General features: G+C 38.2%; 1 protein-coding gene across 5 annotated transcripts in view; it reads right to left on the bottom strand.

Annotated features, from left to right (window-relative positions):
• Positions 1 to 25,004, bottom strand: part of UBE2E2 (ubiquitin conjugating enzyme E2 E2) — a 383,225-nt gene that overhangs the window by 124,355 nt on the left and 233,866 nt on the right. The window contains exons 4-5 of one of the 5 annotated variants that reach the window (XR_014822495.1): positions 24,139 to 24,228; positions 17,216 to 17,341 (exon numbers count right to left, since the gene is read on the bottom strand). Coding sequence is in view for 1 of the 2 variants with exons in the window: in XM_021068634.2 (XP_020924293.2) it covers positions 24,139 to 24,228 (90 nt within the window). In the remaining variant the exon portion in view is untranslated. 5 annotated transcript variants of the gene reach the window in all.

Raw genomic sequence — 25,004 nt, 5'->3', positions numbered from 1 at the left:
CAGCATATGGAAGTTCCCAGGCCAGGGGTCAAATTGGAGCTATAGCTGCTGGTCTACGCCACAGCTACAGCAACACAGGATCTGAGCCGTGTCTGTGACCTACACCACAGCTCACAGTGATACTGGATCCCGGACCCTCTGAGTGAGGCCAGGGATCGAACCTGCATCCTCATGGATACTAGTGGGATTTGTTTCCACTGTGCCACAATGGGAACTCCTAAGTTGCCAGTTTTGCTGCAACTGTTTCTTTTAGATTAGTTAAAAATCGCTAATGAACTTAAAACATAATATCCTTTATTTATTATCCTCTCTCTGAGACAACCGGCATAGAAGGTTAGAAACTCGAAGGGGTTTTGGTTGACTGCCTAACTAAAGTCTGTCATTTTACAAATGAGCCAATGTAGATACCTAGAAGCTTATTTAAAAATAAACACAACATTTAGTATGTGCCCATAGGATACCAGGCATCAACACACACATTCTAATTTAATCTTAATATCCCTGCATAATGGACTTCACCTTGCATGCTCAATTTAGAGAAGAGGAAATTAGGAGATGGATGACTTTATCAAGAATACTTATGCAGTGAATCAGTTCCAGACACAATATTTAAATATTCAGAGTCCAAGTCTGTTTTTATGTTTCATCAGTTGCTTGGTTTGTTTTCCCACTCCTCCTGATTCCCTCAAATTTCACACCTAATGTGATCTGCCCAAGGTCATGCAACTAGAGTAACACAATTTGAATCAAGGTCTTTTGACAACAGGGATTTAATGTCTTTTCTCTTCTCTGTCTCATTACCATTACTGGGTAATTAGGTACCTCCCCCAATTAAATGGACTTTCATGATAGTTTCCAATGACTCCTAGGAACAGAGTATTACGGCAGGTGCTCAGTGTAGCAGAACCATCTCCAAAATGAATGTATCAAAATGTGTCAAACATGCATGGGCATGTTCACTGCAGCACTATTCACAATAACCAAGATATGGAAACCACCCAAATGTCTATGGACAGGTGGTTGGATTAGGAAGATGTGGTAGATATACACAATAGAATACTACTCAGCCATAAAAAGAACAAAATAATACCATTTGCAGCAACACTGATGGAACTAGAGACTCTCATACTAAGTGAAGTTAAGTCAGAAAGAGAAAGACAAATACCATATGATATCACTTACATCTGAAATGTAATATATGGCACAAATGAACCTTTCCACAGTAAAGAAAATCATGGACTTGGAGAATAGACTTGCGGTTGCCAAGGGGAAGAGGGAGGGGGAGGGAGGGGGATGGACTGGGAGCTTGGGGTTAACAGACGCAAACGATTGCCTTTGGAATGGATTAGCAATGAGATCCTGCTGTGTAGCACTGGGAACTATGTCTGGTCACTTATGATGGAGCATGATAATGTGAGAAAAAAGAATATATACATGTATGTGTAACTGGGTCACCATGCTGTACAGTAGAAAAAAAATGGTATTGGGGAAATAACAATTAAAAGAATAAAAAAAAATAAAATGTGTCAAGCTCTTTTTTTAGTTTATGACCACCACTTTTCCATTTTCTCAACAGGTCTGATTTAACATCTTCTTTTATTTCTGTTGTTATCATCATCATCATCATCATTTTGGCATTAAGCCAGATAATTGTGGGTAATATGGGAAAAGTATAGGATACAGTGTTCTTTGTCCTTGAGTACCTGTAATTTGGTTGAAGGAATTAAGATTTGAATAAAGGAATTAGAGGAAAAAACAACTGCTAAATTGTGTACTGTCAACTACAAGTCCAGATAAAACAATGGTAAAGACTGAAATTAAAGGGGAAAAAGACTGAGAAGAAGGCCTGGTTGGGGAAGGCAGAAGACATGACTTGAGAAGGGACAGCAGTGAGTAGCAAAGTTTAGAATGGTCTGTGTGGAGCGAGGGAAGGAGGCTGTGCAGAAGATCATGGCAAGAAGGTTGTCTGGAAGTGCAGTGAGGCTTTGAATCCCAGGGTTACAGGAAAAAATTCTAGAGTCACTGTCGACTGCTGAAAATAAAACTAACAGTTACCACGTACTTACTCTGTCCCCTTAAAGTACTCCACATTAATCTCGACTGCAACTCTATTAAGGTAGGATTGTTAGGCCTGCTTTTATTTGAGTCAATCAACACATTTTTTAAAAGAAATTAAGTATGGTTAATTTACAATGGTGTATTAATTTCTGCTGTATAGCAAAGTGATACAGTTATACATATATATCTGTTCTTTTTCATATTCTTCTCCATTATGGTTTGTCACAGGATATTGAATAGAGTTCCCTATGCTATACAGTAGCACCTTGTTTTTTATCTATCTATCTATCTATAAAAGTTTGCATCTGCTAACCCCAAACTCCCCATCCATCCCTCCCCCACCTCTTCTCCCCCTTGGCAACCACAAGTCTGTTCTCTATGTTGTGAGCCTGTTTCTTTTTCGCATGTCATTTGTTTCGTATTTTAGATTCTACATGTGAATGATATCATGGTATTTGTCTTTCTCTAACTTCACTTAGTATAATAATCTCTAGGTCCATCCATGTTACTGCAAATGGCATTATTTTATTCTTTTTTATAGCTGAATAGTATTCCATTTTATATATGTATGACATTTTCTTTCTCCTTTCATCTGCCAATGGATATTTAGGTAGTTTCCATGTCTTGGCTATCGTGAATGGTGCTGCTATGAACGGAGGGGTGCAATGAATCTTGCTGAATTATAGCTTTGTTCAGATATATGCCCAGGAGTGGGATTGCTAGATCACATGGTAATTCTATTTTTAGTTTTTTGAGGAACCCCCATACTATTTTCCACAGCGTTAGGCCCATTTTTAGTTGGTGTAACTGAGGCTTGGTTTGCCATGTCACGCAAAGTCACAGGAAAACTGAGTAGATTCCAAATCATGAGCCAAATTCCACCATGTGGGGATTCCAAACCCTATACAATTTCTGGCAGTTGTTTCTCCATTAAAGCCAACAGATAAAACAATAAAAAAAACTATAACAAAGCACAAATCTTAGATTATTTTTGGACACCACCACAAAGGGAAAAACACACTTTCAAAATCAAAAGCCAAGGAAAGAAAACCTTAAAGCCTGAAGTTTCTCATACAGCCAAATTCAAAAACTATAAGCACAAGTAATAAAGTATATTATATAACCAACAGTTACTTTGAAATCCCAATAGAACATACATTTCATGTTTAACAGTGCACTTATATTCCTTGTGGCCAACTATACTGATAATCTAATTTTTTCAGGGAAAAACTGCTTTGAAGTTTTATCTCAGACTTTTCCACAGTAAGATCTCATTTAAATTACCAAGAAAAATAACCAATGTTTTGCCTTCATTTTGCAAACACATCACAATAAATTCTATGGAGCTTCTCCCACTGTGAAATAGTTGGCAAATAATAAATACATCATTATCGGAAAAATAAGGAGATAAAGAAGGAGATAAGGAGATAAGAATTGGAGGTTGTTATTTTGAAACAGGACAAAAAAAAAAAATCCTGTAAAGATTTTACTATAATGCAAACAAACAATCCAAAATTTTAATTAAAGACTGTCACACAGGCAAGGATCACCAAGACTTTGTTATATAAGACACTACACTGTAGAAAACAAGTTGTGAGCTAGATGTGCATATTATGGGCCAATGTTTGCCTCATATTACTTATATACGTATCTGTTTATTCAGGTGCCAACTCTTGTATCTCACTTAATATTTTAACATTTTTTTTAAGGTTTATTTGTTTTTGTCTCTTTTTAGGGCTGCACCCATGGCACATGGAGGTTCCCAGGCTAGGAGTCGAATCAGAGCTGTAGCTGATGGCCTAAGCTGCAGCCATAGCAACGTGGGATCCGAGCTGTGTCTGCAACCTACACCACAGCTCACAGCAATGCCGGATCCTTAACCCACTGAGTGAGGCCAAGGATCGAACCTGTGTCCTCATGGATACTAGTCAGATTCATTTCTGTTGAGCTGTGATGGAACTCCTTTAACTTTTTTTTAAAAAAGCAAAATACCCATTTAGGCCCTCTTAAAGAAATAAAATCTCTGGTGTAGCCTCAACTTAAAAATCATGAAATCATGGCTTACAGGTTAATAGTTATATACTTTTCCAAACATAAAATAAAGTTCATATAGGTATTTATAAATTTTGCACACCATACTTTAAGAGGCACCCTTTCTTCCCCTGAGCTTTTAAACTTCTTATAGCTTAAAAAATTTTTTTTGAAGTATAGTTGATTTATAATGTTGTGCTAGTTTCAACTACACAGCCAAGTGATTCAGTTATACATGTCTATACATACATACGTATTCTTTTTCAGATTGTTTTCCCTTACAGGTTATTACAAAATATTGAGTATAGTTCCCTGTACTATATAGGAGGTCCTTATTGGAAGAGAAGCCTTTATAGATGCTCTCCTAATAAGGGGAAAGTTAAAAAGTATTCCTCTATAACTGTGAAAATTGTTACGGAATTTACCCAACTCTAAAATTGTATGGGCTTATACTCATAAATGCTCACTGGTGCTCTGAGGTAAGAAACACAGTCAAACGAGAAATTTTGCAAAAATGGAGGATGCTCCATAACTCTCGGTTACAGTTCAACAAATCCATCTTTCCTTTGATAGCTATTGTTCCAGGGGGCTTTTGTACGTGTTTCATTAAAATGGCTTAAGTAACTCTTTAAATATGCCACGATACTTAAGGAAAAAAGACAGCTGTACTGAGCTGGGAAGCTGAAGGGTGAGTCAGATGTGGAAGATGCAAAGGACAGAGAGCTCCACAGGCCTGGCTGGAGGGCTGCACAAGGGAAGCCCACCTCTCTCCTAAGCTAAAGGATTTCCAGTTTGAACACCTGGTCTTTGAGAAGCCAGACAGTCATTCCCTTTCATCTTACAGTCAGGTAATGAGCTTGTCAGGTACCCTTCATTAGCAAATTCTAATGGGACCTTTTTTGTGCAAAAGTTGCGGTCTCACCAGTCCTAAAATTCATGACAATAGGTCTTTTAGACATGTCTGATTTGGTGGGGTGGGGCTTAACATGAGGTGAATCCAGCATGATTCAACTTGTCAGCTGCAGGGGCTAAGAGAGCTAGAATCACACAGATCTGGGTTCCGTCTTAGTTGTGTCATTCATTAGCTGTGTGACCTTGGAATATTCTTTAAGGAATTCTGTTTCAGTTCCTTCAATGAAGATAAGAACATTAAATAATATTGCATATAGAAATAATACATGAAGAGTAAAAATAGTATGTGGAATAACAGTAAGAAATCAGTAAATGTTAGCCAACAGTTCTATGAAGCAGCAGCATCCTTTCAATGAGGTAAAAATTTAAGATGAAAATTTGAGCATCAGTGAAAGCTTGGGTTACATTATCCTTGCTTCTCAGAGGATGTTAGGTATGATTTTCTAAGATGAAGATGTACAGCCATAATCTTTAAACCCATATTGCTAACTGCCATATTTGACTTCACATATGTATATTGGAAAAACACTTGGTAATTAATGAATTATTTTCTCACCTATTATCTCATTTGACTCCCACCACAAACCTTAAGAAGTAAGCACTACAAGGATTACTCACATTTTATAGATAAGGAAACTGAAGTTCAGAAAGGTTACTTAATTACCCCACAATTACAGTAACTGGAGAAGTACTTTTCACTACGCCAACTCTGCCTCTAATAAGTTCTCCTTGTTTCACACTTAATAAAGAAATGCACATAAATACTGATTCAAGAGGATTGTTAATTTGTTTTGCTTTGGATTCAAGCAGAATTTACAAAGTAATTTTTAGCACAGTAAAAATTCTAAATTGATTCTAATGTATGCATAGACAGCTCTCTCTCTCCATCCTTATTAGGTTTAGAATAGTATGCTGTGCCGTGAAGGCCCTAAAAATAAATGTAAACACTTATCTTGATAGTTGGTTATTCAGATGTTAAACAGACATCCTTGCTAGGTGACTTACTGGTCTAGAGTGGAGTTATTCTAGAGTGGAGTTATTCTAGAGCGCTGCAATTACATAGTGGTGTAACTAAGCTGTTTTCACAAAAGGTAAGATGTTGGCTTTGTCTCCCTGGAAAAAACTACTACGTATATTTAAATAGTGGATTTAAACAATCTATCATCTACACAAAACATGGTGACAATATTGCTGACCTCACAGGTCAGTTTCTGGCTTACCCTTCAAAGACTGTCCTCATTACAATCACAGATGACTGTTCCCTTGTGCTGTTACCAGGCTAAGCTCCTCCACGACAGCTGTTGATTGTCTGCTAAATGTACTCCAGGATTTTAGACCATCGGAGGTGATCAAATGACCACAACAGTGACATGTGATAGGCAAACATGCTATTTTTCAACGAAGCCCAATGCCACTCTTCATATGTTCTGTACATTTTATCAAGAATATTATGATCTTTAATAATTATTGAAATTGGCGTCATGAAAATGGCTAGCATTGACTCCACTGATTCTTCTGAGTTGAAAACAGAAAACCAGGTTATGTTACAGTAAATGACAACCACTCAGCATGAAGGAGTTTATAACTGTATTGAAATAAATCTGAAATAGGTTTAGTCTGAAACATAATGATGTAGCCAATGGTTGCTATGTTATGCTGGGTAGTAATTAAGAAGAAATAATAAGCAGTTTATGTACCATTTTTTAAAAGCCAGCCAAAGATTAAAACAACAGCAACAATGGGGAGGGAAGACAGCAACTCATCAGACGCAGGAGCTACTCTGAGGCCCTCCACAGACATGTCACATCGAGGGACCCAGGAGCTCAGGGCATTTCAAGTCACTGGCACGAGGGTCCCATGGCCTAAATGGAGAGGATTATGACTACTCCAATTCCTAGGAGGACTTCATCTGCGGTAGACACTGGGTCTTGGATCCCTCATGGCTTACAGTGATGTGAGAAGTTAAACTGATTTGGGCATCTAGGTTACAGACTTAGGTTCTCCTTCCTAATTCCAAGTTGCCTAGAATTCTGCCAATTACTGTGAACAAAAAAGGCAGGTCTTTCAGGAATGGAACACTTAGTAAATGCAGTATTTATTGAGCCCCTCCTCTGTGTCTATGGCATCTTCCCTGTAGATAGCTTTAACCATCTAATTTGCAAAAAGAATACCTTATTATATTGTGTCCTATGTGCCAGGCACTGTTACATATACTTTACATGCCAATCATGATGGGATACTATTACACACCATCCCAGTTTTACAGACAAGGAAATGAAGCACAGAGAGGTTCAATAACTTGCTCAAGGCCACACTGTTGATAAGTGGCTCCAGAGTCCCTGATTCTAACAGTTACCCTATTGCTGTAAAGGAACTCTTCTATCAAACGTGGAGAGAGAAGAGTATAGGAGATAATGAGGGATACAAAAGATGAGGCAGGAGAGCATCAAAAGCAAGTTTTCCATGTTGACATTTGGCCTAGAACTGGTCTTATTCCTTCCTTAACCTAGCAGTGCCCAGGTATCATTGATATTTTGTCCTATCTCTGACTCTACCCACTTCCTCCTGCCCGTCTAGACTGGGGTGTACCTAGTGATGAGGAGTAGGGCAAGATGGTGAGAACTCCCAGAGCCGGGGGGCAGGAACCTGAGGACTCACTGCGGACCACACAGAGCAAACATAAGCTGTGTGAAGCTGCAGTTTTTTCTCATATATTATCATACATCTGTGTAGCTGAATAAAAACTTTCAATGAGAACAAGGTGGAGATTCACTGGTCTTTTAAAGTAAATTTAATCATCTCTGGCATTTCTTACCACATAGTGAGAATTGGCATTTTAAGCCTGCGTCTTACTTAAGACTGGCAGCTTGAAAATACTACTTCAACTCCAAAATGCTAAGAGAAGTTCTCTATACATGTTGGTAACAATGGCATATATTCACACACAGTTCTTAACAGTATTGAGAATAAGCAAAATAAAAAGTAGAGAAAATGTTAGTCAATGAAGACATCAAGTGGAAATCAATATACTACAGTGACAGCAACAGGGAGACATTTTGAATTATGCTGTATAACAATATAATATTTCATACTGAATGATGCTAATCTTGTATTATTAAAAATGAAAAATATGGTATTCTGTATTCCAAATAAATCCCATAGTGGGGTATTTATGACAAATCACTTCAGTTCACTCCCAAGTTTATAATGCAACCAGAAATGGATGGAATTACAGTTTGTTATAATTTCAGAAAACCCTACACAGTAGATGAAAATCACATTTAATATAAATGTCACATCATATAGTCATTTTATTGTTGAGGTAACAGTTTTATTGGAGCATTGTGAGTTCCCAGAATATGCAACATAATCAAGCCATTTCAAGTAAAAATATGTTAACTTCATACTTAAAATGTAACAAATTTGCAATACCACAATCATGGGAAACAGACTAGATTCTGCTAATATAAGAAATATATGCCTTGGAGATTTGATGGAAAAACACAAGCTCTTGTGGCTTATTATATCAATTAAGACAATAATAAATGCAAGGCATGATATTTTATTCATATTAAAACTTCTTTTAAAAGGAAATGATACTCATGGTAAGGAGAAAATTATTCAGAATATGATGGTCTCTGAAAAGACGCCTCCTTTATTTGACTACTATGAACTTATAATTTCCTAATATCAGTATGTAAAAATTCTTATTTCTTATTTTTATATATATCTTTGAGTCAAGAATCAAGGACACACTGCAGTATAGTTTTAAGATCTGATATTCATTTATTGGTCAGTTTCAATAAACTAAGGATAACAGTATCTGAATCAAAACTACTTAGCAAACCCACTGACTGGCAAATGGAGCGAAGGTCACGCACAGTGTTAATCAGAGCATTTGCTTTGTGGCTGCTTTCCAAGGTACCGTCACCAGCAACTTGGGGGTCTGGGGTTCCATTCACAGCAGTGGTGCTAGATTTACATGGGGGCATCTGTGGTTTCTCCAGTCCTTCTGAATATGGCACACGTTTTGAGAAAGCAACCTTGGGTAAATTATATGGTTGGTGGACTTGACACTGTTTCAGCTAACAGAGGCAGTTTATGTCTGTGGATAGACATGGAATTTAGTGCTTGTGCAACTGGTTCTCCCCTTCTACCAATCTCTGCTGTGAGAGCCTGTTTCCACATCTAGAAAATGAAAAAACAAAACAACAACCAAAAAAACAAACAAACAAACAAACAAAACCAAAAGCACATCTTTCTGCTTCTCCTTGGAATATCCTTTCCTGCTTTCAATTCTTTCAGCCTAGGCATGCCCAAATTTTTACCATCCTTTACGGCCAAGTTCAAAAACCACCTCTTTCAAGAATACTCCTATAACACCCAGATGGAAATAATCTCTCCTTCCCAGAGAGCTTTAGATTATCCTCATCCATTTTACAGATGTTTATCTACGTAATTAATCTCCTCTGATCATACATCAAGAAAGTTTACAGCATGCCAACAAACATCTCATTAATCCTAATAACAATAATGGTAACAATAATAAGAAGCTCTAGAGAGCTTATTATCCACCAAAATCATATAGATTTTGAGAGTGTCATATAACATAAGAGGGAGGTACCACTACCAATTTATACATGAGGAAACAGGAAAGAGATGGTAGGTAGAGCCAGGTTTTGAGTCTGAACACTAGGCTAAAAACCACCTCTGCAATAAGCATCCTGCATGGGCAGCCAGAAAGGCAGAGTGACTGCAAAGTCACTGAGGTGATCATGATTCAGCAGAGCCTTGAACCTTGGTCTTCTGAATTCAACTCTAGTGTTTTCTGAAGTGCCTTTATCTTGTATCTCTGGCTTTCACACAAACTCCAAGGGACTTACTTCTGAGAGGCAGCTCAGTGGCTTTAAGTGCCAACCAATCACATCTAGTCCAAATCATAAAATAACTCTGGAAGTGCCATTCACTGGGTTGCTGCTGCCCAGCAAAAACCATGAACCCGACAGCCAGCTTAGGTCATTTAACCTCCCTGCCAGGGACTCCTTATCTAGAAACTGAAGATAAGCACCTGACACCCCATTCCCGCTCCAATCCAAACTCACAGTATCTGAAACCAGGGAGAGGGAAATCCTTTTAGCTATTCAGAATAAAACGTTTAGCATAAAGTAAATGTTATGGTGTTTTCTTTTTCTTTTGAACATTTAAACCTAACAAAATCATCTGACTCATTATACAGTAAGTAGGCTGAGAGAAGCGGGCTTCATCCTGGTCCTTGGTTTTCACAGATCACAAAAGTCCTGCCGAATATGGAATTAAGACAGGCAAAATAGCTCTCTACACCAGCAGACCTTTTCCAGAAGCTTCCTTTACAATCTACAAAGGCTGGAGGCATGCATAATTTGCTCTTTTGCTGAATTTGTTTGGCAGACCCCTTAGCAATAAGGAAGGTTCCTGCAGAAGTCTTAGTGGTTTTTATGTAGCTCCCCTATGGTAAAACTGCATTTGCTTTTTTCCCCTCTCCTCATATTATGGTTAATTTAATATGTTGCTTCATAATTATGTCTGCAGTTGTAAAAATGTTATGTTTCCTTTACCACTCACTTTTTTACTCATGATTAGAAGCTGGAGAAGAACTAAAATTTATCAATTAAGCAGAGACTTCAATGCCAACTGAACTAATTTAGGGTGTAATTCAAAATATGTATGGGTTACAATTTTTGTTCTTAGCATTCCTCTTCTTTCTTAGTCACATCTGCCTTGTCAATGTTTATGAGCAGAAGACCAGAATGTTTATGAAAGAAAAGAAGTCATTCTGTTCTATTAGCTACAAGATCGCCCAAAGATGAAACAAATGTCAAGAGCAACAGTCTGAGGAGCCTCGGCTGGCCCTTATGGAACAACCCCTGAGTAGATTTGCTTATTTAAACAATAAAAAGGCATTTGGCAGGCTTTGAAAACATAATAGGGGTCAATAATTTGTGAGCATAGAAGATCTGTATTAAGTTTCAATGTGTGTGGCCCCATAGTTAAGGCAGGAAATGGGATCCAAAGGGAGTTCTAGTTGAAACCACCATTTGCAAAAAATGCAATGGAATCTGAATTATTAAATCAGATTGCACATAAAATATAGGCAATTCATGATTATCTTTTTAATTTACTAACATTTACTTGTTTGGTAGGCATGACAGGCATTTCCCACTGGCATTTAAGTTGGCTATCACAGTTAAGTGAGGGAGCTGAATTGCTTAATCGCAGCTCTGTTGACAGTTCTGTTCGCTCTACTTTAACTTGCATGTCAGGAAACCTTTAGAAACCCAACCAGGTCTTCTCCCCCAAAAAAGGGAAACCCAAATCTGCCGTAAGCTGTTCCTAGAGAGTTCTCTGGCTTCTCTTGGAAGCAGGTCCCCATGCCCGGCCTCCAGGACTGTGAGAATCTCTGACATCCATAAAGGAGCAAAGTTAATACTGCCAAATGGAAGCCAAGAGGACCAAAAATGTTTCTAAAATCTCCTGTGCAGTGTTGAGAATTGGAGATCCACTGCAGCTTGATTAGTAAATACACTGTACAGCTTAAAGCAAGGTAGTGTTTTTAGTGTTTGCATTTTATGCAGTTTAAGAAGCCTGACATCTTAAGATTTTCACATAGTTCAAATATAGCTTTCACAGCGCTATTATTCTAGGTGTGTTTACACAGCACTGTCTCTCTTGTGTGCACACTCGCACACTATCCATACCTGAAAGAGAGCTGTTAGATGAGCCTGTCAGCAGGTGGGACAAGGTTTGTACTCTCTGGTTTACGAGGTAACAGTTCGCCCTGTCCTGTGTGTAGATGAAGCCATGAAGAATGCTCACTCCTATGACACCTGCTTGCTGGCTTCCTCTAGCCTACAGTGCTGTTGTCTTAGGCTTTCTGGGAATTCATTCCCTAATTTCTGTCCTCAAGTTCTTTGAGACGAAAGAAGACATGAGGTAGGACATGAGACATAAATGGGATTCCAGAGAGCAGATGGAAAGCACTCAGCTATGAGATGTCCTTAAAGGTCTAACTCAGCTCTCAGCTTGTACAACAGGGGCTCCTTTTGTGGGTAGCGCCGTTTAAAATCAACCATTCTTCTTCAAAAACAGTAAGCGCTTTCTAATAATCTGTTACAAATGAACAACTAATAAACAAATGGTATGAAAAAGTAAATTATTACATTTAAATACTACAAACTTTTGAAAAATCACTTACAAAGTGTTAAAATCAAATTTAAGAACAACTAACAAGCATCTAAAAAATTTATTTGCTTATTAAAAAACCCCAAATAGAATAAAACTAAGCAAAGTAAAACACTCAGTCTTCTCTTCAGGTTCTGTTAGCTTATGATTCTAACAAGTGCCTGAACCTTAGCATGAAAATTTTACACAATTTGGAAATATCTCAGAATTGCTGCCTCCCTACTGTGAAACTAGACTATAGAAAGAAAACTGTACTTTTAGGTTATTTTACATCAGACCTCTAGGATATTTGCTTTTAGTCTTTCATCTTCTTTGAAAAAATACTGTAGAAACTCAGGAAGAGGTTCCACAAGCTATCAATAACACCTAACACTTAAGAGATGCTTCTTTGGCCAATGTGTAAATAAACCCTGGAAAGAAAGCTGTCATGTTTTGCCCTGTCAGTTGCAGATGATTAGGAAAACTGATAATTAAAATTTTATTATTTTGCATTGTAAAGTGGCTTACATGCACTATCTTGATTTACATTTTATTAGGATTTTCAATGACTCCCTTTCCGGACTCAGGCATATAAACGGACTTTTTAAATCCCCAAACTACCAGTTCTAGTCATCTGATATTTGTAATAATTTAAAAAGTTTATTTTTTCCTTCCAGATTTATTGAGATATAACTGACATACAGCACTGTATAAGTTTAAGGTGTAAAGGACAATAATTTGACTTATATGCATTATGAAATTATTAACACAATAAATTTAGTGAATATCCATCGCAGACACAAAATTAATGAAATAGAAAAATTTTTTTCTTGCAATGAGAACTCATGATTTACTCTTAACAACTCTCATATATAATGTATATATTTTAAAATGAGAAGTGAATATGTAAAAGTATGATAAAACTTTCATCTTGGCTTTTCTTTTGTTAATACTTTGGGTATTTATTCTGTTTAACCTCCTTTAAACCATATTCATACCAATCCTCTCTTTAGAAACAAGTTAAAGATATAGTTTCTTTTTTGTGCACTATGAAAAGCAGAAACACATTGAGAGCTTGAGAATATATATTTAAAACAGTCTCTGTTCATTTTAACAAAAAACTCATTATTTTTAATAACGCAGAAAATACCCCAACCAGGTTGATTTAACTGACACACTTAAATCAGGATACTCTACCAAAGGTAGCACTTACCAATTACAGAAAAGCAGATTCAAACTTAGATAACGAAGTCTTACATATATTTTCGTTACCTTCCAATGCAAAATATTCTCCCCAAACCTTACCTACATTTATTTTGTATAATAGTCATTTTTTTCTAAATACGATATTAAAAAAAAAATGGGACATATGGTCTAAGCGGTACAAGTGCACTTATGGAAAAAATAGGATGAAATACCAGTAAGTTGGCTTGTTCTGGGAAATCCAGACCATAGTTGTTGCTATTTGAGCAAAAGGGTGTGCTTTATGCGGTGGAGAAAAGAACCCAATGACATAAAAAGAACTTGTCCATTTTAAGGCTAGAAGTTTGATTGCAGGCATTTTGGAATAAATATGGTCCTTTCAAGCCCCCCCCCCCCCCGACCCCCACCAGTCTTACCAGATCCCTCGCCACACACTGTCCTTTAAAAATGATAGCATTAAATGTCATTTTCCCAGGGACAATGCCTCACTTCTTTGCCCATCACAGAATTATGCGGTAGCAACTCAGTCAACCTTAGGTAACACGAATCACCTGGCCTGATAAAGACAACAAGATCAAGCTAGGATGTCATTCTAAATCAACAATTTTAACCTAAAAATTGGTCAGTGTGTACTGGAGTTTAAATTGTCCTTATTTTGCAAACATGGCCTTTTACCCTGAACTTTCTACGTTTTCACAAAAACTTTACTAGATATTGAATAATATACATTCTTAGCAAGAAAGCATCGTCTTCCAAGTTTAATTTGCAAAAGAGGATTGCCTATCAGTTCCCAAGTGTGTACACGAACAGAAGAGGAATGACTCAGTAAGAATTGCCAGCTATTTATGATTCAAGTTCCTTAAAGCATTTCACATTGTGTCTCTTGTTGACTAGACACAGTTCACACTGAGTCTCTTGCTTGATGTTAAACCCAGGCAACAGCTGGATATGCCATGTTGTTTAATGTACTCGCCAATGCATAGATACATATACACTTATGTAAGTAAATGAACCAATGTATTCCACATGAAACAACTTCTGAACTATTCAACAAACTCCATCTTTTTTCTTCCCTATTTTCAGCCAAAGAAATACTTTCCCAGGTCCACAAAAACACCTCGAAGAAACGCTAAAATTTTACCAGTAACCTTTCCCATATTTAAATTTCAGCAATTGAAGATTTGTAATTTAATGTGCAGGGACAATAGCATAACCAGACATATGGTAAAATAAAGCACTGTGATAAGAAAATGGTAAAATAACACTGTAATAATAAAATACTGTGCCACAAATTATTCTAAGTTCCTTAAAAATTTAGCCTCATAAAAACTTTGTCTTTATGAGATAACCAACCACATCCACTCCCCCGGCCCTTTGGGTACTGCCCGCTTTATTTTTTTCATTCTTCATCGCTATCTTAATGAAGCAAACATCAACTTTTTTTTTTCTTTTTTCTTTTTTGTCTTTTTGCCATTTCTTGGGCTGCTCCCATGGCATATGGAGGTTCCCAGGCTAGGGGTCGAATCAGAGCTGTAGCTGCCAGCCTACACCACAGCCACAGCAATGCGGGATCCGAGCTGAGTCTGCGACCTACACCACAGCTCATGGCAACGCCAGATTGTTAACCCACTGAGCAAGGGCAGGGATCAAACCCGCAACCTCATGGTTCCTAGTCGGATTTGTTAACCGCTGCGCCACGACGGGAACTCCAAACGTCAACTTTTAAAAACCCCACTAACATAGAATATTTCTTGTCAAGAGAATATGAAGTAGGTATATCCCTTACTCAAAGATAAAGAACCATTGCATAAAAAATAAAGTCTGAATCACTGTAGCAGAAATAGAGCATGTATCTATGCTTTTCAAGTTGTAGAAAATTTATTACCATTGTTTCAGAATTCTTACAGTGGAAAATTTGTCTTGCTACATTGATAGCAGAGAAAATAAATCTTATATTGCATAATCAAGATTCCTTAAGAGGTAATGCAGTGTAGTGGTTAAAAGTCTTGACTTGCTACGCTCAAATTCTGGTCCTGCCACTGACCAGCTAGGTCCCCTTGGCCCAATTACTCTGTATTCCATGCCTCAGCTTCCTCATTTGTAAAATTATGATAACATTATCTCTCAGGGATATTCTGAAGTTGCTATGTCATAACACTTATGTAAGTGCTACCCATTGCTGATCTGATGATTCTTATTCTAGATGCATACACAGCTAAATTAACAAACAGAGAGCATGACAAAGTTTGATGTAAGCAATTTTTAAAAATAAATTTTAAAAAGTTTTAGATTTACAGAAAAATTGTACAGATAGTACAGAAAGTTTCCATATACCTGGGACATAATTTACCTTATTAACATCTTACGATGTAGCAATTTTTAATGATAGCTCAATAGTGGAGGGACATTTAATCTAGCAGTTAAAACTCTAAATGTAATTAAGCTGTAATTTCAGTAACCCACCTATCAGAACCAAACTTTGAAACTTTTATAAGTACTGTATTATAATGAGTAAATGCTAAATTTAATACTTTGGTAAACACTGCACATACTGTACTAATGTAGGATATTTTATAGTCTCATTTAAAAAAGGAATAATAACATGGGAAAGTTATTTTAATGTGTGTAATTACTTTTACGTATATATTGAAGTTGCAAATTAAAACGTGTAAAGAAGAAAATAAAGCTGGGATATTTAAATAGATATTACTTCATAATTTTAAGACTGAATAATTCTTAATTCTTAATACCATAAAGTAATTAAAACTACATAAGGGCAATACGGGTGAATAAATTTTGAAATGAGAATTTTTAAGTATTTTCTTACTGTTAGCAAATCATACATAGAGTAATGAATATAACACAAGGAAAATTTTCCAGGTTATTAAAGAAATGGAAATAGGTATATCTGCAGAAATGTTCGAGGAGGCCAGATGTCTCAGGCACACAACATTAAATGGAGGCCTTTGCTGTCCAACTGAGTAGCCACTAGTCACACAGGGAGAATACAATTTAAATTAATTTAAATTCAATTCAATTAAACACTGAATTTCTTAGCTGCACATTTCGAGTACTCAGCATGGGGTTAGTGGTTACTGTATTGGAAAGTACACACAGAGAACATTTTCTTTACTACAGAATGTTCTCTTGAACAGCACTGCTCTAGGTAGCAACAGACTGTCCAGCTAATACCATTTACCCTGAGTCTTAACCAATAGCCCTAACCTCTTAATCAAATAATTTCTATTCAATTTGCAAAAGAGTGGAATCTAATATACAGCACAAATGAACTTTTCTACAGAAAAGAAGCATACTCATGGACTTGGGGAACAGACTTGTGGTTGCAGAGGGGGAGTGGGGTGAGTGGGATGGACTGGGAGTTTGGGGTTAGCAGATGCAAATTACTGCATCTGGAGTGGCTAAGCAATGAGATCCTGCTGTCTAGCACAAGGAACAACAGCTAGTCACTTGTGATGGAACATGATGGAGAATACTGTGAGAAAAAGAATGAGTGTGTGTATATATCTGTACATATATCACACATATAGACATATACACACATATGACTGGGTCACTTTGCTATACAGTAGAAATTGACAGAACACTGTAAACCAACTATAATGGAAAAAAAAAACATCTTACAAAAAATTTTGCAAAAGAGGAAGCAGAGGGATACAAAGGAGGCCTACATCTACTTTCCTGAAATGCTAAAGAGGATGCAGAAGAAGAGGGTCTGGCCAATTCTCACATCAGACAAACGGCCACCAAGAAACGGAACACCTTCCGGGGTCCTCAACGCTGTTGCTGTACTCACGTGCAGGGTGGCGTGGGCCAGCGGCCAGGGGTACTCCTCTTCAGGGGTACATGTCCTCACTAGGGACGGGTCCCCATGTGGGGCCTTCGCACTGGTGGGACCTTCCCCATTATGGGGCTGGGGTTCCTGCCAGTGAAAAATGGGAAATTTCATTGTTAGCCAGCTTTGAGTCTTTCCCTCTATGAGATACTAAAATGCTGCTTACTGGATTATTCAGTTAACTCAAAACAGGGTTATATGAGATAAACTCGTAGAACTGATAAACCACAATTGTGTGATCATTCTCCCTGCCCCTCCGTCTCCCAGGAAAAATTACCGGCAGCATTACTGGAACTGTTACATCCTTATATCTAGTCACATAATGAAAAGATTGATGGAACCAGGTGACAGTTTTCCCAATCAAGATAAAAAAATTATGATAATTTGGTTTTTCAATTATCAGTAATGGGCAGTGGTAGAAAGAGAAAATATAACTGGATATGATAAAAAGTCACAAAATTTCACAGCTCCTCATTCTCACCCCACCCAAACTTTTAAACTTAGAGTTAAAAACGAGAAGCAAATGTTTGAATTCCATCCACGTACTTCTGACCATTCCGGGATTTGGTGGTAATTAAAGGCGATGCAGTGGTCAAAAGAAACAAGGATTTGTTGTTTTTTTTCAACAAATTTTAAGAAATCCATGTAAGCAGTTTGTTGATGTCTAACAACATGGCTAACAATAAAAATCTCCCACGAATGCCTTCCTTCACTAAATGGTTTCTACTAGGACGGGATAAGCATTTTCACGGTTTTAGCTGCAACAGGCACGCCAATGGTGGGGCATCTCTACTGACACGCTGAAACTGCAAGAGTGACCCTAAATTTCTCCAGTTCAAACCCTTTTGGCTGGTATATTTTATAATGACATACTTTGGGGCAGTAAGGTTAGAGGCCCAATTTAACAGAACACTACTGATTCCTTTGGATAATGGATAACATCACATCCCTAAAAGGCACTGAAAAGATGAGACAGTTTCAGCCTGTGGTGAATGAACGCTGAGATGTAGGAAGAAGTAAGCGGGAGCTGTGCGCTGGAAGACATTATTTTTTTGCATCAGGTACCACAGATCCTGGTTCTGCCTGATTTACCTCGCCTAATCTCTTAAATTGCAGCTTTCCCCTCTAATCTCTTATAATTACCTAGGCTCCCAGACAGCAATTGCAGGTCAGGTTATTACAAACTGCACTTTGCACTACAGTGGAGAAAGGAATCATAAGCAGGAAAAGCTATTTTACATAAAATTAGATGATATATTTGATTATAAACTATAAACCTAAAACATAAATTATAAACCTTCCAATTCATAACAATAGAAAGGCGTTTCAGATCGTTAGAAGGTATCTAGAGAATCCAAGTACTTCATGTTAGTTGACTGTTTCCCACAACTAATATCCTTCTTGATTAGTTTCTTATCACTGTCCTCATGGCAGGCCATGCATTAAACATACGAATTTAGTAGACCATCTCCTAATTGTCTTCAAAATCTAAATTGTAGTGGGTAAATTCCTTTGCTTTGGCAGCAAGGGAAGGTTGTAAAAATTAAAATTTGGACACAATCGATGTGAAAAGAAGTTCCAGGGTCTCTACGGTCCAACAAAAACACTGACATAAATATAAAGATCTCCATCAAACATCAAAGGCAGACAAGCCTTTCAGGCACTGACCAAAGTTCCTAGGAGTGAGATTGGAATGCTTCACGGCCAGAGCTTCATTCTGAAAAGATTATGAGGTCACTGACCCGGACAGCCTCAATCAAAATTAAATTCTGCTAGACTTCCTGTCTGCCCAGAGACACCCTGATACCCCCAGATAAAAACTTCTTCACAATGGGCTTCTCCATTAGGAAAAACTGCCTTAAAGAGAACGATTTTTAAAAATAGCAACTTATTTTTCTGAATGATATTCACTCTGCAATAGAGTCACTTCTCCTACAGCCTTTCCTCCAAATCACACCGTTCAAAAACAGGAGAGCAAGCCAGAAACTATGCAGAATGTTCTGTTGCAAATTCTGAGATGAAATTATTTTTTTTTTAAAAAAAAACTTTTATTTTTTCTCCTGTACAGAGTGGTGACCCAGTTACACATACATATGCACCTTTCCACAGAAAAGAAAATCATGGACTTGGAAATTATTCTTTATAAAACTTAGGCCAGCTGAAGCTGCTACACATGGTACTGCTGGATTCCCTTCCCAAAGACAGTGGGTAGAGGGGCTGGTGTCCTCATACCTCACACCTTGGCTGCAAGGGTGGCCTGGAGAAGGAAATGCCCACTTTCTGATTCACACAGGATGCCATCTATGTCAAGAGAGACCCAGAAGACCACTGTATAACACCATTCTTCACTGACTGCAGAATGATGATAAGCTATTACCTTATGAACAACTAAGAAATTTAAAGATTGATGGGAGTTCCCATTGTGGCTCAATGGTAAAGAAGCCAACTAGGATCCATGAGGATGCAGGTTTAATCCGTGGCTCCCCTCAGAGGGTTAAGGTTGCTGTGAGCTGTGGTGTAGGTCACAGATGTGGCTCGGATCTGGTGTTGCAGTGGCTGTGGCATAGGCTGGCAGCTATAGCTCCGATTCGACCCCTCACCTGGGAACTTCCACATGCTGCAGGAGTGTGGCCCTAAAAAGACAAACACACACACACAAAAAGAAATAAAAAGATTGCTAAAGTAAACTAAAACTAAGAAATTTCTTAAATTCTCTATTTTTTGGCCTTGCCTGCAGGCATGTGGAGGTTCTGGAGCCAGTGATCAAACCTGTGCCACGGCAGGGCCCAGGCCGAAGCAGTGACAATGACAGATTCTTAACTTGCTGAGCCACCAAGCGAACTCTGCAAAGAACTTTTCTGGATCAGCAACTATGGCTCAACAACAACAAGGCAACTAAGACTCAGAATGAAGATGATCTGGGTCAACCCATCTGGCAAGCAATTCAAATCAGGCAAATCTGCCACTGGTGAAGGAAATGTGAACAGGCAGTAGCAGGTGATGCTGAGTAACAGTTCTGGTCTCTGGGGGGTCGGCTGTAGCAGCAAAAACTGTGGTTTGTTTCTTCTCTCACCTCAGGCCTCTTGCAGGTGATTGTGGCAGGGGACTCAGGTTCTGACTGCACTTGTATCTCTGGTCTCAGGGAGGAAGTGAGGGTATCTGACCCTGACAAAAGCAGAGGCCCATGCTATAGTATGGAAGCTATGATGCAAGGCATGGTGGATCTGAGTGGTGAAGGGCAGACCATCTTGGACTCATCAATGGACCACTTGAGGTTCTCACACCTCCCCGTCCTATTTTAGCTCTTTCATCAGTACTAGTGTCACCTGGGTATATTGTGACAGTGCGGTGCTCACGCCTGGGGGCAGCCCTTGCCTCTCACTCCATGGCGTCTGTGTTGCTATGGCTTTGGGTCCCCACTTTCACACCATCCCATTAACTGGCTGGGGGTATGGAGACGGTACTATGTAGAGAAACTTCTGAACAACAGGAGACAGGAACTAGTGGAAAAATTCTTCCTCCTTCCACAATGCACCATCTTAGGACAGCCCGGGGTATGATCTTACAGGGTTGGCCAGTGGGAGACAACTCAGCACCTCACACATATGGGCTCTCCCTCCCACCAAACCACACTCTCCTGGTCCTTCTTCCCTCTTGGGATTCTATCCCCCAATGAAGTAATGGCACAGAGCTTGCTGCTTCAGGGTCTTTTTTTCCTGGGGAACCTCAGCCGAGATGAACCTGATGGTAGCGATGTCTTTATGATATATCCAAGAGGTCACTGCTTTGGTGCTCAGAGGTGGGGAGTGAAGCCACAGGCAGAGCTGAGATCACTCAGAGAGGGAGACAGAATGGGAAGAGAAGGCCTAACACTTGGCCGATCCGTGGCTAGATACGATGTGCACTGGCCAGAGAGGTGGATGGAAAACTGGTAAGTACTGCTGTTACTGCAAGGGGCTTTACTAGGGCATGCAGAAGGAGATGTTGGTTTGTAATTACTTTAGTTCCTGGTTGTGACAGCTATTTGATATGATGCATTATCAAAGAAAATTAAATAATATGCAAATAAAAGTGTGGTGGAGGACGTTTTTTCAAACCACATTCCTCTGGGGTGTAGGGGGGAAACTCCAGACAAAATGTGGAAATATGAAGGAACCAGAGAGCAGACCCCACCTCTGTCTCCCTGGATGGCAAACTGGTGGGGATACACACTGAGGAGAGGATGATCTCGTGGCTAAGTTATCAATTTACAAAATTCTGCCCTTTTAAAGATTTTTTTTTTAGATGAAAAAAGCTTAGATATAAAAAAAAAGAGAAAGGCTTGTAACACAAGCTTTGTTAAGAAGATGTAGAAAAAAACACAGAAAGCTCAGCTCCCCGAGTAAGGCACTTTAGCATACTTAAAACTACATTTCATAGCAAAATTTGCTTCCTTACACACAGGAGGACATGAAGGTTCATAAAAATGCTTTATATGTCTTTATGAACACCTAGGATCAGAAAACAAATCTTCCTTCATACTCAGAATTTATCACAATGGCTGCAGATATGAAATGATGTCAACTTGTGTTGCAAGAGGTCCTTAAACTTTTAAAAATTACTTCTATATATGAGTCACAGAATTTTTTAAATTTAGTGGTATTCTTCTTTAGTTCACTAAAACTTTTAGTTTAATTCAATGAAAAAAAAATCAGTTCACCGATTTTCACCCTAATTTCCTATTTCAGTCAATATCCCTAATCCCACTGTTATTAATATTTAACAAGTGTAACAACATTCCATGTCTTTATTAAAATATACTTACGTTTTTCTTTTAACTTTCAGACAGGTTTCCTTTTCAAAACATGCATTACGCAGGCTACATTTAAATCTAAAGTTATAAATTAGCAGTATAAAAGTCATGGAACTTTAAATTCTAACTAACAATTGGAACACTGGGAATCTTCAGTTTAAATTACAAAGCAATGCTTTGTAATCTCATTCTTAAGGTTCTTAAATAAATATGAAATATTCTTGAACATAAATGTCACAGCATCGGTAAATACATACAAGTGTTTCAAACGACCCAAGTGAAGAGTTTTCTTTTCTGTCACTGTTTTTGGTAATTAAAAAACATGACATATTTAAATTTTAACTCATAATATTGCCTCAAGTGTTATACAATTAATAACTGCCTTTCAAAAACAATGCCAAAAAGCTGTATTGAACACATGACTTAAAAATAAGCTACAATCAGTGACACTGATCAGCAGTGTTGGGGGCCTCCTCTGGGCACATACACATCAGAAACACATTAGTGGGCTTTTCTGCAAGAACACAACTGTTTGCTTCCCTGCTGAGAGATGACGGCATGACCTCTGCACGTTAAGCTTTCCTTCTCCAGTTTTCTGAATCAGGCTTAAGTAGATGGATGGTATTCCAACAATTCTAACTGACTGACAGGCATGGAGGCTACCTGCCAATACCAGAGTTAGTTTAGGTTTCATTTGATGCTTCAGAATACCCAACTGACACACTGCCAAGCCAGGTGACTTCAGAGGCTTGAGAGTTGGCCTAAAAATCCCAACATTTTTACAATGAGCTCAGTCTCCAAAGGGTTTATTGAATTCTAATAACTAAAATGTCAGCAGTAAATGTTTTTGATAACAGCCTCTAGGTGTTTCAAATTCCCTGGGCTTGTATCAGCAAACTACTGGCCTGTCTAACTATGAGCGAGTCTCAGGATTTAAATATCCAACTGTTCTGCTGGGGGTCAGCAAGGGCCAGTTCTAGGGAGAACAGGAAAGGAAGGAGGGCAACAAAATGGTAGCAAGAGCCTTCTACAAAAATCCAAGTCAAACAATAACTCAACTCTCTATAGTTATTTAATATCTGAAAACTATTCTACTAATAGTGAAATTTATCAGTCGCATACAAATCAACTTAACCAGACTGAAACATTTAGGCTGATCTTATTTTACCTTTTATCTCAGTATCTCACCTAACGGCTCTACATTTCAAAGCTTTGACAGATTTGTTTGGCTGACTTGAGCTGTGACCACTTCCTTTCTATCAAGAAATACAGTGTTCTCTTTTGATGTTAATATATTTCTGTTCACATAGCATAAACTCTTGGTCTGTTAGAGTCTGAGGTATAAATGCTAATGTGGAAATAATGCACGTCATTATTTTAAAACTTATTAACAATTTATCAAAAAGGATAAGAATGTCTAGGATTAATAAATATAGATTTTCTGGCTCCACTGGTGGCTTATTCAGATAACCTGTTGAGATAAGGAAGGCTTTAAAGCCATGGCAGCCTCAGACTATTCAGGTTAAACATAAACTGGGCAAATCACTGAACGTACCATGGTACTTGAATCATACATTCGGATTGTGGGAGGTGGCTGGGCAATACAAGGCATCTTGGCTGAAGATGTTAACACCTTTTTATTTTTGGCTGCTCCATGGCACACATATCCGAGCCGCAGCTGCGAAGTAAGCCACAGCAGTGCCGAATCCACTGTGCTGGGTCAGGAATTGAACCCGCATCCCAGCACTCTCAAGCCACTGCTGATTCTGTTTTGCCACAGCGGGAGCTCCCACTATAGCACCTTAAAATAAAAGTCTATCTTTCCATTTTCAAAAGCTGGAGTCATATGATGGGGGTTGCAAAGTGCTTTAGGCAGCTGCTAAGAAGACAGGCTGGAGAACATTCATGGTAAGAGTGTGTATAATTCACTCCAGATCTCCCAAGATTCCCTCTCATAATCTCTGGGGTGTTAGAGGCTTTGGGCAGCTGGCCAGCACCAAGGCTCCCTTAAAATTCTAATTTCATTTCCCAGATCTACCTTAACCCTAACATTGATCCGCGAGAATCCCTAGCACAATTCCAGGGTTCAGACCTGGGGGAGGGTGCCTCTGAGTCTGGCAGTATTTTCTGGCACAGGTGATATGACACACTCTGTATCCTTCTACTCCGAGGATTCCGGCATCTGCCAAGTAACAATAGGTGACAACCAATTAGTAAGGAATTCAGTCACGTGGCTTCCTTCTATAATGTTCACTAGGGGACAGAGTCTCTGATTATTCACAGAAATATCCTATTAAAATAATAGGCTTATTATTATTTTTAAATCACATATACAAAGCAAAGCACCAAAAACTCAATGTGTCAAGAAATAGAAAATATTTCTTTTGATCAACCTATTTTTAAGTGTTACTCCGTTGTTACTCTAAATCTTGTACTCTTACCAAATTTCGTTGTGTATGAAAATAATTTGACTTTCAATTATTTGGGGACAAATGTAATAATATCACGTTTTCCTTAAAAGAAAGACAAAAACAATAATTGTGTGATGTGGTGAATATTCAAACATGCTTGCAAAGAAGCTACAAACCTTACATGAATCCTAAGATGTAGTAGTTAGGAAATTTGTAGCTATGGTGGTAAATCTGACAATCAGAGAACTATAGTCATTCTGATTCTTTTATGGTTTCAATCTGAGTATAGCTGAAACCAAATATTTCAATTTATGAACTATGGTAAGTTTCTCTTCCATTTACATGTGGGATAGGCCACATGCACAATAACTAGTTTCATAAATATTTCAAGAGTATATCAAACTCACCATGCATAAACTCTAGTGAAAAGGACAATTTTAATACTTTAAATATCAAGGACATGACTAAGAGCTAAAGGCTGCCTGTCATCAACTTCCTGTCACTGTGCTATAGAATTTACTTAGTACCAAAACTGTACAACTACTAA

This window comes from Sus scrofa, chromosome 13 (assembly GCF_054392235.1).
Source record: "Sus scrofa isolate SSC_HxYL_T2T_F1_AM1 chromosome 13, Sscrofa_HxYL_maternal_Yorkshire_Landrace_v2.0, whole genome shotgun sequence".
Lineage (NCBI taxonomy): Eukaryota > Metazoa > Chordata > Mammalia > Artiodactyla > Suidae > Sus > Sus scrofa.
This window is presented reverse-complemented; position numbering and strand designations above follow the sequence as displayed.